This window comes from Opisthocomus hoazin, chromosome 3 (genome assembly GCF_030867145.1).
Source record: "Opisthocomus hoazin isolate bOpiHoa1 chromosome 3, bOpiHoa1.hap1, whole genome shotgun sequence".
Classification (NCBI taxonomy): Eukaryota; Metazoa; Chordata; class Aves; order Opisthocomiformes; family Opisthocomidae; genus Opisthocomus; species Opisthocomus hoazin.
Window position 1 is genome coordinate 32,404,907 of NC_134416.1, and position 13,292 is coordinate 32,418,198.

At 38.2% G+C, this 13,292-nt stretch overlaps 1 protein-coding gene across 1 annotated transcript; it reads left to right on the forward strand.

Moving 5' to 3' along the window:
* The first annotated feature begins 290 nt into the window (after positions 1-290).
* SLC7A13 (solute carrier family 7 member 13) lies at positions 291-7,770 on the forward strand. Its single transcript, XM_009945594.2, has 4 exons — positions 291-1,014; positions 3,578-3,709; positions 5,387-5,751; positions 6,428-7,770. The coding sequence occupies exons 1-4, from the start codon at positions 291-293 to the stop codon at positions 6,671-6,673; spliced, it is 1,467 nt and encodes a 488-aa protein (XP_009943896.1). The 3' UTR covers positions 6,674-7,770.
* Positions 7,771-13,292: the final 5,522 nt, after the last annotated feature.

Consider the following 13,292-nt stretch of genomic DNA (forward strand, 5'->3'; position numbering starts at 1 on the left):
ATGCTGTTTTCTTTAAAAATACCTCCAGACCGTAATAATTTCTGAAGTACATATTAAACCAACATGTATATGATTTGCCAGTGTTTCTTGAAGCGTTTGGTTAATGATCTTCACACAGAAGACATCAAAACCCAAAGTATGCTCTTTCTTTCTGAATGATTAAGCCAGGCTTCCCATAACATTTCACTAGCAAGTAGAGCCATGACAGTCTGCTAACAACAAATTGAAAGGGAAATAGGTGTAATCAAGCCTCTGAAGTCATATAATCTGCTGTGAAAAAACACGAAAAAATGGGAAAAGGAAAAAGCGATGATCTCAAAGATGTGAAAAGAGAAGAAAAGGCCAAGATGCAACTCAAAAGAAATATAGGTTATTTTGATGGGGTGAGTTTTATTATAGGGTCGATTGTTGGGGCAGGGATCTTTGTGTCTCCCACGGGGGTGTTAAAGCATTCCTTACTCAACGTTGGTGTCGCGCTGACTATCTGGACTGTGTCTGGGCTGGTTTCTCTGATGGGTTCCCTCTGCTATGCAGAGCTGGGAACTGCTCTGCCCTTCTCTGGAGGAGAATACAGCCATATTAAAAGAGGCCTTGGATCACTACCTGCCTTTGTGTTTATCTGGACGTCAACGTTTACCAAGCCGGCATCAAATGCTGCTCGAGCCTTGCTGTTTGCTGAATATGCTGCCCAGCCCTTCTACGGCGCTTGCCCTGCACCGGAAGCGGTGAAGAAATGCTTGGCCTTGGCCGTCCTCTGGTCCCTGGGGATTTTGAATGGCTGCAGTGTCAAAATGGCTGCATGGGTGCAGACAGTTTTCACTCTGCTGAAGATGGTGGCCTTGTCTGTAATCGCCATCGGTGGCATAGTTCTCCTCGCTGGTGGGAGAAAAGAGAGTCTGGCCAGGTTTGAGAACGCATTCAGCTCAGAGATCCCCGGCGCGTCACAGGTTGCCGAAGCCTTCTTCCAAGGACTGTATGCCTACGGTGGCTGGTGGTCCCTCAATTATATGGCAGGTATCTCACCCCTCTTCTTTAGAGTTTGCTCTGCAGTCACCTTTCTTAGGTTCCTCAGCTCATCTTGGTAGAACTTGTCTCTCCTTCAAGATCATAGGGTCTCTCATGTTTTGCGTGAGTACTGTGTTTGTTTGGGCTTGTAGAAGAGGCGTTGTTCCTCTCTAGGGAAGCGTCTTGCTTCTTGTGCAGTCTCCAGAATCAGGCTGACATTTCGGGAGGAGTACAAGAGAAATCAAAGTGGTTCATTTGAAATCTCATGCATAAACAGAGTTTTCCGTACCTTAAAAGGTTGCATTCTGTCTTTCTCACTGTCAGTGCATTTTTAGAAAAGGATTAAGACATCCATGCCAAACTATGTGCACAGTAAGGACGAAATCCAAAAAGATAATTGATTAGTTTGCATTTAAATATCTGTACCTTCTCTGAGTTTATGCAGCTGGTTTGTACATGGACAAATTAATTTTGATTTGTGTTAAAATACAGAAATTTTGTGGAATATATAGGATGGTCAGTAGCCACTTCCTTGGGAAAACAGAGTTTTGCACAGAAGGTGAAGAAGAATCTAAGGAAGGTGGTGTAAATCCTTTCATATAACTTGTGCTCAATTTTAAACATTCAAAACCTTTTGAATATCCATTTACTAATCCTATTTTGTATCTAGTGACACATGTGGCAGTAATAAATAGAGCAGTTTTTCATGAAATCTGCAGAGATAATGTTCATAATGTTAATTATGCATGTCACAAGTTAAATGAATAGTGTTTTATAGTATCATCAGATTTCCAGAATTAAGTCTGGAAGCAAGTAGACGTTGCTTTTGTATCTTTAACTGCATTTACCCATTTAACTCTATCACATATAAAACATTAAATAAACTGAGTGTTTGAAATGTGTAACACAAAGTTCAATGGTGAGAACAGTGTGAAAATTGGGTTAATATTTAAAAAAATGACTGTTATTGTTACAATCCAGCTATTCAAGTGTTAACAATATGCTGCGATAAAAAAGGTAATAAAAATCAACAAAGTATAGTTTTAAAATCTTTGGATTTCCTTAAAGGCAAGCATTTAGCTTTGTAAGCCTGAGAAAATACAAAATTATTGGTAAAATATTACTTTATTTTCTGATCTGTTAGCAGCAGTAATAAATACCATACACTGGGCAGCACAGCTGTTTAGACAGATACAGCCTATGGAATAGTCCGCTTCTGAACTGAATTTCCAGTTCTACAACAATAACTTAATTCCTGTGAGCTTCAGCTGATGCATCAGGTGCCAGCTGGATGGCAGGACTGTAACGATCACGAAACAAATGGAAAGATAAATTTAAATTGTCAGTTTTGGTGATTGTCCTCTTCTGGGCTCGAAATTACCAAGTGTATTTCTTACATTTGAAATAAATCCCAGATTCTCCGGTAGTCCATGTCTGAATTCTGCAGTTGTGCTCATTCAGTCCCGCTGGCTCTGTGCACTACAGCACGTGCTGGGGCAGGCTCAAAGCTGGTGTTGTGGGCAGGAGACCCAAATTACATTTGAGAGAGGAAAGGGATTTCTGTCTCCTAAAAACAGCTTCAGTAAGCTGCATGTTTGACTTTTCATTTCTTCGCCCTTGTGAGTTATTGGTTGTTAATACTCCAAGTTTTCTGTGAACGCTGAGGGAAGCAAGAAGGGGAAAGGGAGCAAGAGGGAAGGGATAAAGGAGTGAGAGACAAAAAAGACCCTTTTTGACTGAGGTGAGGATGCATTATTAGGGTTCTGAAAACCAGCTCTGTCTTTTGCTGGACTATCACATTGTCAGGAATGTGTGCCAGTGCTTCAGTTCAGCTGCAAAATTTGGAGTTTTTTCCTTATTTGGTAAGAATAGTTTTAAGCTAAGATGCCAGGCTTAGCACTGAACAGCTTTCCTCCGCCCGTTTTGCCGTAGAAAAGATTATCAACAGCAGAACCCAGCTGGGAGTGGCTCCCTTTTAAGGCCACTGCATTACCGCTCTTACGTCAATACCTTCATTCTCTCCTGTTACTTTTTCTGTATTTCCTGGTATAAGGACAAAGAGAAAGGTTTTCTGCAGAAATAGGAAAATACAGTCCGAAGTTTCAGATCAGGACTCATGAGGTGATGTAATAATAACCTGACCTTAGAGTCTTGCATTTAGGCTAAGGATTTAGAAGTATGGCTACTTGAAAATTTCTTACCAAATCAATTTTCTAATGTAAGTCAAATATGTGTTTAATCAAATCGAAGAAAAATTATCAATCCTTTTGTCATTTTTAAATCAGTCTATCAGAGCTCTATCCCTCCTTCCAAGATAGCTAAAAAAATAGCTAAATAAGAAAAAAGAAATTAAAAAATGGAAAAAAAAATGTTTAGGCTTCTTTGATAATAAACTATTTGAGAACTGCTGTAGGACCTCACAAGCAAAGTAGCTTAGCAGCCATGGTTAGGGGTTGGGGCAGGAGTTACTTTGGTATGAGTCTTGTCAAGTTCTGCACAGTTTCACTACTGAAACACACTTGCAGAAGCTACACTGCTTGCTTTATTAGTCTCTTTAAATCTTATTTTTCAGAAGAGATGAAAAACCCTAGTAGAAATATCCCCTTAACTGTGATGACTGCTGTTCCTGCTGTAATTGTTTTTTATTTACTGGTGAACATCTCATATCTGACTGTCCTCACACCTAAGGAAATTGTCTCTTCAGGTATGGATTTGATATTTTTTTAGTTAAAAAGGTGTGGTGCATTAGCACACCTATCTGATGTCAATTTACTGGGTTACTTCTGTTCATCTGACTTCACAGTCAGGAAGTTTGGGTTTCATTCTAAGTTTTAACAGAAAATTCTTGTTTAATTTTAGTGTATGACACAGGTTGGACTGAATGCAGACAGATGTTATTAGGTGTTGAAAATGTTGTCTTATACCTTCACTGTCTGAAAAGAAGTCAGAAGTGTATTAAAACCTGGAAAATGAGGTGAAGATCAGGTCTCTGTTGAGTAGAGAGAAGGCCTTTGTTTTCCTGTCATTTTAATCCTATCTCCTTCTTCCTTCCCTGCCTCATGGTGTCTCAGGCTAAAGCCATTACTCTTTAGGAGGTGGACAAGTCTACTGTGATAAGTAATGTAGAAAAGAACTATGGACACAAAATAGAGCCATTTTGGGTGTGTGTGGGTTATTCATGATAAATATTGTGATTCCTTAGAAAAGGCTAAACGTAAGTCTAATGTACGTAAAGCCTCTCTCAGATCCTGTGCCAATAAGCTATCCATGAAAAGGTCCAAGAGGAGCTGTATTTGATTGTCCAAACAGCACTTTTAAATACCATTCTAATGAAGCTGAGCTGTTAGACTTCGCCTCCAGGAGTGACAAAAAACATATCTCATTTGGACGGAGCAATTATTTTTTTTCTGTGGAAACAGCTCAATAACATAAATGGGAGCGGTGTAGCTGTCACTTGGCCACCTCGTATTACTGCCCAGCTGTTTTCAGGCTGTCTGCTGGGAGAGATGCGTATGTTTGCAGATCCATCCTACCATGAAAGAGGCAGCAAATACCAGAGTGTCCGTGAATACCAGTTGCCCAGCTGGCATGACCAGCTCTGGACATACCAGGGGAACTGTGCTTATCTGTGTCAGCTGAGGAGATAGCCTTAAAATGATAGCTCTTGTTTCAAACATTGCTGTGCATTGCTGCAGTTGTTGTTCTTTCACTACTTTTTTCTGGAGGGTTGTTTTCCCCATCTCTAATAACTTCCTATACTATGCAGGTCATTGGAAGACCTGCATTTCTCATGGCGGTTGGTTATAGACCCACTAAATATTAGTCCTTGCTGCAATATGGGCTATAGCTAATTTCCAAGCAATATTGAATATCTCCTGTTCAGAAATAATCTTTCACATTTCCCAATTCCACCCAAAGCAAAACCTCATTAATAACACACTCGCTGACCCGTCTCTGCAAGTACGTGCGCTTATGTTGGCAGTTTCCTCACAACAGTAGATCATGTCACCGCTGTGGTCACGCCGGGGACTAATGCGCTCATTTTCTTTCCCCACATGGCCTTGCCCGTGCTCGTACGCATGTGATTCATGGCAGTGAGATGCAGCCTGCTCCCAACGGGCAGTCCATTGCCGTGGTGTTGGCCCCAGCAGGTTCACCTGGCTGGCTCCGGCAGGCAGCACTCCTTCTTGCTGTCATCTGCCCCAGAAAACTTTTAGCTCCTGAATTAAATACCCTTAGGATTAAATTAGTCATGTTTGACTACTGTAACAAAAAAACAGGCATAGCTGGTAAATAGTTTCTTATATTTTTGTTTCTGTTGAATCAGTCAGTAATTCAGAACATGGTACCTACACTACACTAATGCTTTGCTTTCTTGCAGTTGCTGTGGCAGTCACTTGGGCTGATCGAGTGATCCCCTCTGTTGCCTGGATCATTCCTCTCTCTGTTGCTATCTCAATATTTGGTGCCCTCAACAGCAGCATGTTTACACTAGGCCGATTAAGCTATGCTGGAAGTCAGTCAGGACATTTACCTGTTTTAATATCCATGCTTAACGTCCACTCCTGTACTCCAGCACCAGCCATGATTTTTTCAACCACCATTGCATCCATTTTTATCATCCCCTCTGACCTTATTACGTTAACAAATTACTTTGGATTTTCTGCCTGGCTTATGATTGGATTGACTTGTGCAAGCCTGATTGTACTTCGATACCGGGAGCCTCATCTACATCGACCATACAAAGTAAATGGAATTAAGTTACAAAATATTTTTACAGATTTTTCTGAGTCATGGGTAGCGTGCAAAAGTTATGGAACAAGTGCAAGTTAAAAGTGGATGGTTACTGCAAAAATACAGATAATGGTCACAATGTTCAGAGCCTTATTCAAAAACTTTGCTTCACTGTAGAAGGAAAAGAAAAAAACAGATGGTCTCTGCCCAAGAGAGCTTGCACTTGAAAACAGGAGGTGGATATATGCAGAGTGGGGGAGATTTGCAAACAATGTGAAATCGCACTTGTGTGGAGCAGTAACCGGAACAGTGTGGGATCCAGGCTGGTCATTCACAGTTGATTAAACCTTGGTCTGCTCCCATCTTTCCTGATACAACCACAGACGTTAAGGATAGCTTTAATTTCCTCTCAATCTAGCTGTCAGAAAGTTGGGTGAGAAGCGTATTCTTATTGAGAAGGCTTCTTCTAGACACCCAACCCTGAGTTTCTTTTGGGAGCCCGTAATATCATATGCGGACAAACGGTTTTCAGGAACTGCCCATCTTTCCCCCTTGACAACAGAAGGAGCCTGAGCAAGTATTTTAGAAAATATGCCTATCTTGTACTGTTATTACTCTTATGAATGACACATAAAAACACAGTTGGTCAGTTTATTTCCTAAACCATTTTTTTTCCTTTCTCTTGCAGGTGTTTCTACCCATTCCATTTGTGATGGTGGCAATGTCTTTCTTCTTAGTTTTAGCTCCCATAGTCTGGTCTCCAAACCTGCAATATGTTTATGCTTTCCTGTTTATGCTGGGAAGTCTTATTGTTTATCTGCCTTTTATACATTTTAAATTGCATTTTGCATTTTTTGATAAAATTACTTGCCAGTTACAGCTCCTGTTGGAAGTTTCTCCTGCCGATGGTTCAGCTGAGGGCAAATGTGAATAAGGGCAAATGTTTGATCCCAGTGCAACTAACAGCCAACAGAGGATTTCCTTTAACTGAGATTGTAGGAGGTGCAGGTTAGATGTTAGCTGTGATATATAGCCTTGCATGCATGTGTATGCATGTGTGTGTGTATATATGTATATACAAATATAGGTGAATATGTATATTGCATACATATATGTATATTTTCATATATATACACATATATGCATGTTTATGCACACATGTATATATACATACATATGCATATGTATATATAGACATTAGCATATTGAGTTAATATGTATATATTTTTGTGTGTCTGTGTGTATATATACATATATGTAGATGTATATGTATACTTAATAGGTGCAAAGAATCTCTGGTAAAAACTGTAAAAAACTGGTAAAATCTGTAAAATGCTTTCTCTTGCTCCTGCAGAGACAGTTACAAGTTGCATGTTTTCTTGCAATAATAGAAATAAGACTAAATTACAGCACAAATAATTACCAATTTCATTGTATAATAAAGGAGTAAATACATAACAAGCAGCATCATTATATAAATATACTTCTGGTCTCCAAACTCTAAATTGTGTGGATTATTTTTAGTTTGCAGTAGTTCGCTTATTAGAACTTCTGATTTTAAAGGCTTCATACTTCTGTTCATCTGTTGCCTTTTTTGTCTGAATTTATTTTTAATGAAAACCTTTGAAGAACGTCATAAAATTGACTGAGACCTTTTTTAATCCCAAGAAAACCACACATGGGTCATCTCAGCTATTTTAGAACAACACATACAAATTCAAGGTGAGATATTATGAAGCATCGAGTAATACAATAAGAATTATTTATCCTTTTCATCACAGAAATAAAATTAAAGATAACTGGATTACTTCACCAAATTGTTTACATCTTAGCATTAATATTACCTTATTCCTTTTTTTCTTTTTGGTGTTATTGAGAGATAGGAGCTTTCTTCCAGCCCCCTCCCTTCCATTTTTGTTTTGTTTATTAAAGCAAGATAAATAAATTCTTTTTATTTTGATAATTGGGACATATAATGTTCACTGAGTATTTAAACTTAAATAACCAGTCCACAAGAAACATTGCATACTTAGGTGATTAATCTATTAGTATATGCTGTTATTTTTATAATTACAATAAAATTGCAAGTGTAAAGTGGTTTTTCAAATCTGTCTATTAAAGCTCAGCAATACAACCAGTAGATGGCTCCAGACTAACATCGCTCTTACACCATGATATTCTGGGTTGCTGGATGTTGCACTGGGGAGAGAAATAGTTTCACAGAGTAATGTATTATAACACTTACAGTAGAATGAAAAAAATCTTGCTAGAAAATTAAATTCTATGATACATCAAAAACTTAGAGGTTAGAATGATAAAGACTTTATACATAGCTACCCAAAGTATAGGGTACCCATGAATAATGCTGGGAAACAATTGAAGGTTTAAGAGGATTTGACTTTGCACTGGAACAAACCCCCAAATAAAACCAAGTACATGAAGAAAGTTGCTTTTCTCACAGCTGGTGACGTACACAGAATGAAAATCTGAAGTAAAAATTAGGCCTTTTAAAATGCTGTAGGAAGAAAAGTCCATGCAAGTGAGGAGTGAAGTGAATACAGCTGAGCTGGAGACTGGATCGTGCTGAAAGCAAGGCAGGAATCAGTGTTTTATTTCACTCAGTAGAGCTATTGGAAAAACATTTCTCTTGCTATTTAAATTTAAAAAAATCACAAGACTCGACAAAATTTTATAGGAGTAATATTTTAAGAATTGAATTCTAGTGAGTATTAAAAGGAAGGAGGGAGTTTGCTGTGACTAAAGCATCAACCAGGGATTTGTAAATACAGGTGTGGTGCCTGGCAGATGCCTCAGATTTTCAGCTGATCTTGATCAAGTCACTTATTTAAACCCCTGTTTTAATGTGTGAATAAAAATGGAAGTTATAAGAAAAAAAAAGTGTATGGGACAATAAATAATATTTTATTGTAGACCGCATGGGTAGAAAAAGCAGATGTCAGGGGGATGTTGCTCAGCTGGATGAGCGATTTCTATGTGATTTCTTTACAGTAAATCTACTTGAGCTTGTTTATACATTTGAGTTCTATCAGGAGTTGGGTACCTAGTAAATACGTATGTCAGGGTATGTTTGGGTAATTGGAGCGTGTATCTGTTAATGGTACAAACTTTGAATTTAGAGGTTTATCAGTTTCAACAAACTAGGGAACTCAAAAGTCCAAATGAAACGTAGTATGAATTAGATTGCACCTGTGTATCTTTTGGTATTATGAAGTAGATAGTTTAACAAAAATCTAGGAAATGGCCCATAAACAGGCACACACATACCTCACAGTTTCAATGATTATTGCCAAACGATCAGCAAAGACGAGAGCAGTTAGAACAGGTCAGAATTAAAACTGCCCATGCAAACTTAATGTGCCCCCTCTGTAAAGGCACCTTACAGTGGTCTTTGATTATCAGATCATGAACTATTGTTTCGGTATACCCTTACCTCATTTATTGGATAGAATGGATGGTGCCCAGATAATTCACTATTATTTTCCTCCCATTTCAGCTTGTGACCTTGCATTTTATTTATCACTTTCTGCTCAGATGCTGTTCTTGGTACACATCAATAATTTCTTACAGACTTTTCTATGGAGTTCCTCATGACAGCATCTGAGCACTTCACCAACCACAGATTTGTCTTTACTCTCATGAACTGAATCAGTGGTATCATGTTTGCTTTGTGGAAAGTGAATTAAGCTGATGTGCAGGTTGTACAACAAATTCATTTTGTGATGTTCCCTGAGATCCTTCAGTTCAGATCAAGCACCTCCATGGACAACCGTTGATGGAGATTCAGGTCCAACTATGGATGTTTCTTTGTCTTAGGAAGCAGGGCAAAGAGCTGGGGAGTTGGTGAACATACACCTTGTGTGGATATTCAGCTGCAGTACACAGATTTCAGTTCTTCTGTGTCTTTTAGATGGAAACAAAGGAAATATGGCTGAAATTGTTCACTAATTTTGGATGCCTAAGCTGAGGTACCTTGGACCTGATTTTTCATAGTAATTAAGTTCAGAGTGCCTGTAGTCTCCTGGAATTAAGTTCCAAGCATAATAAAAAAGGAAAGAAGGACAAATTATCACAGTCACTTTGGTTTAGATGAACAGCAGGTATCCTATAACTCAACTTCTGACTAGCTGTGAGTAGCTGCAATTCCTTTACGACGTACAGTCTGTGAAATGTTAAATTATGACTGTGAGAGTTTAAAATTCCACTAAATCAAGCTGTGAGGATTTAAGATGGGGTATAGAAAATGATGAAAACAGAATTAATGACAATTTATTAAAATGTTGGTTTAAATTATTCCAGTGTGACCTTGGAATTTTATAGGGAAAGAGAAGTTTGAATTCAGCAACCTTTCTGCAAGTGCCAGCTCATTCACTACATCAAATTCCATTTCTACAGCAAATCAGGGATTGCCTAACTCACATTTAGTGTCTTCTTCAACTCAAACTGTTGACTTATTCCCAGATCTGGGTGAGACAGAGGTCTTCTGAAAAAGAATGCTCTTACTAAATGACCCGCTGTTTGGAAAGGGACTCACACAGCTGAGCTGAATTAACATTATAAAAGCAATCTCAGATATGGTATTGCCTGTCTTCTGAATATGAGTCACTTGATCTGCTCTTAATGCAGCCTTTCTTTTGCCTGAGTGTTTTAGAATGCTAAATCACAAAGAAGCAAATACCATATTCAATTCATATGGATTTCTTGTTGCTGGATCATTCCACATTTCCAAGCACTAAGCATAAAGGAACAGAATTCAAATTTATAACTCGTATTAGCTACTCTGGCCAAGAGCAATTCAATATTTTAACATTATAGCTTGTTTTCAGTGACACTAGTTGGTCTCAGCTGCTTTGCTACTTGAACATATCTCAGAAAATGCTATGTAGAAGTGTGACTGTTTTAGTACTAGAATGTATCAGACATTTATTTAAATTTTTAATGTATTTTTTTACTTTTGACTTCATAATTCTTGTAAGCTCCTGGATACTTGCATGTTTCAGAAGTTCAGCTTTACAACAAATAATCCTGAAATGTGGATATTTGTTTTTCAGTAATCAACAGGCCCAGTTTGGCATGTAACATACCTAGCTGCTTTTCTAGGCTCCTAACACAATTTTTGTGTGTATGTCTGCATTACTTTCTTTTTGCATTATCTCCAGAAAAAGACAGCATAAAAAACCCAAACGATGATCAGTCTTACTTTAAAAATTACTTGTAGTTATACATCATGCTAACACCATTTTTTTTTGTGCTTTAATGTGGTGATTTTTGGTTGGAACCTCCGATTTACGCAGGGGAGGATGTGTGAGGAGCTGTCTGTAGCTGTTAGGCATGGAGTGGCTCAAACCTTCTGACTTGTAATCTTAGGTTTGATATGTGGCTCTGTGGGCATTGCTGAGGTTCCCCGCATCTCAGTTTCCACATCTGCTAAAACAGAAACAATCATGTTTTAACAACTTACAGGTCAAAGAGTGTTCGCTTGTCACCTTCTTTTCTGGGTCGCAATCAGAAATTATTCTTGTCATTGCTCTCTATGACTTATTCCAAGTGATGGGGGACCCTGAGCATTCCCAGTTCACCCTGACTTGACTGGGAGGGGTAAGACCTGTGTGTACTTCAGGAACTTTGAAGCTGTTTCTATTCTGCTTTGGAACAGGAAATTAAAAATTTTTAAATTAGCAGGTTTGGATGATCTGTATCCGACAGATTTAAAAGCACAGTTGAGGAGCTTGACAATTAATGTTGATTTTCAATAACTCTTGCCACACGGGAAATTTCAGCAGAGCAAAAGAAAGTTAGCATGCCAATATTTAAAAAGAATAAAAGAGATGACCCAAGTAATTATAGGCTTGTCAGTGTGATATAAATCCTTGGAAAAAAATGGAACAGCTAATGCGAAACTGAATTAATGAAGAATTATAAGAGAGTAGCATAATTAATGCTGGTTCATTTGTGTTTATAGAAAATAATCCTATCAAACCAGCTTCACATTATATTTTCTGTAATTTTGGTTGATTAAAGTATAATGATGTATAATACTCAAACTTCTTTGTCTGAGATAAGAGAAGTCTTATGAAATATCTGGAAGATGACAAAATCAACATGACACACATTAAATACTTTAGAAACTGGCAAATGAGCGCTCAGTTTAACCTGTGAAAAGGAGTCTCCAAAGCAACCCTATAGAGATCAGACCTTGATTCTACCCTCTCTTTCATGTGCCTGTCAGTGGTCTGTAAAACTGGAGCTATCACTGAAAAGGTTTATACATGACTAAAATGGAAAAATGGCAAAAAAAAAAAAAAAAAAAAAAAGGATGGCAGAGCACAGAGCCAAAAAAAATCAGGATTGTGTGATCAGCTGGGAAGAAGCAAATAATGTGCTCTGCAAAAGTTACAGCTGTGGCTGTAATAGCCAAAACCACTGCCCCCTTTCTGGTGGCAGCACGCTATTTGAGCAGTTTTGTTGTTGGAGACTCAGAAGTGGTCCACAGTCATCATGAAAGGTCATCTGAACTGAGCTACGGTGAGATCCAGCTTCTCTGTGTTACACTGGCAGCAATGCTCAGATCTCTGAAGAACTGGTTCCAGTTTCTCTCTGCAGTGATAGAAGTTGGTGTGATTTGTTCCTGAATCCTTTCCAACAGCAGACACTTAACGACCAAAACCAACCACGGAAGATGGCTGAAACTTGGATAGTTTAGTTTAGCCAAATTGAAATTGTTTGACTTGATGCAGAGCAAATTATTACTAATAGACTTTTTAATTTAGCAGGTAAAGACACAGCAAGATCCTGGACCTGCAAGTTGAAGCAATTCAGACTAAATTTGAAGTACATATATACGTTGTTTTGCTAGGCTCAATATAGTGATTCAGACCTCATTAAAAATGAAAATATGTTCAGGAAACATGAGAATAACTTTTATTTCTCCCATTTCTTCTTAATCCCTTTTTGCAGCAAGCAAGTTGCAGACTTTGCTGTGCTTTCCTGCAGAAATTTCTGTCAAATCTATTACTGTTAATGTTTAAAAGTTTCTCCTATGCAGCACATTTGGACAGCTCTCTGTTTTGTGGTTTGTTTTTGTTTTTGTTTTTTTTTTTTTTTCCAAAATTGTCTAATCATTTCACTTTGTAGCCTTGAGCTCATTTTAAGCCAAAAAGGTTATGGCATCATTTTAAATTTATTTTCGAAAGTTGCTGAGGATAAACACGACATCTGCCAAACTGTGTCAGCTGAGTTTGATCTTATGTATTTCTGTCTTTGTAAAAGACACCTTTCTGATCTGCAGTTTATCCTCTTTGCAGACAGTGGTTGGACTAGTTTGGCAGAACTGCTGTGGCAAGTGCTTGTGAAATACTCAGAAAGTCACCCAAATGTGAAAACATGCAGGACACTGAATTGGAGTCTTCAGCTTTGACTCCAGAATAAGAACTTTCTAAATTTGCTGTCAGAAACAGCATCCTCTGTGTGCGTTCCTTGCTGTGCACATTTATTACCTGTTATCTTACACTTGCTGGTTGTTTTAGTTTTTGTTT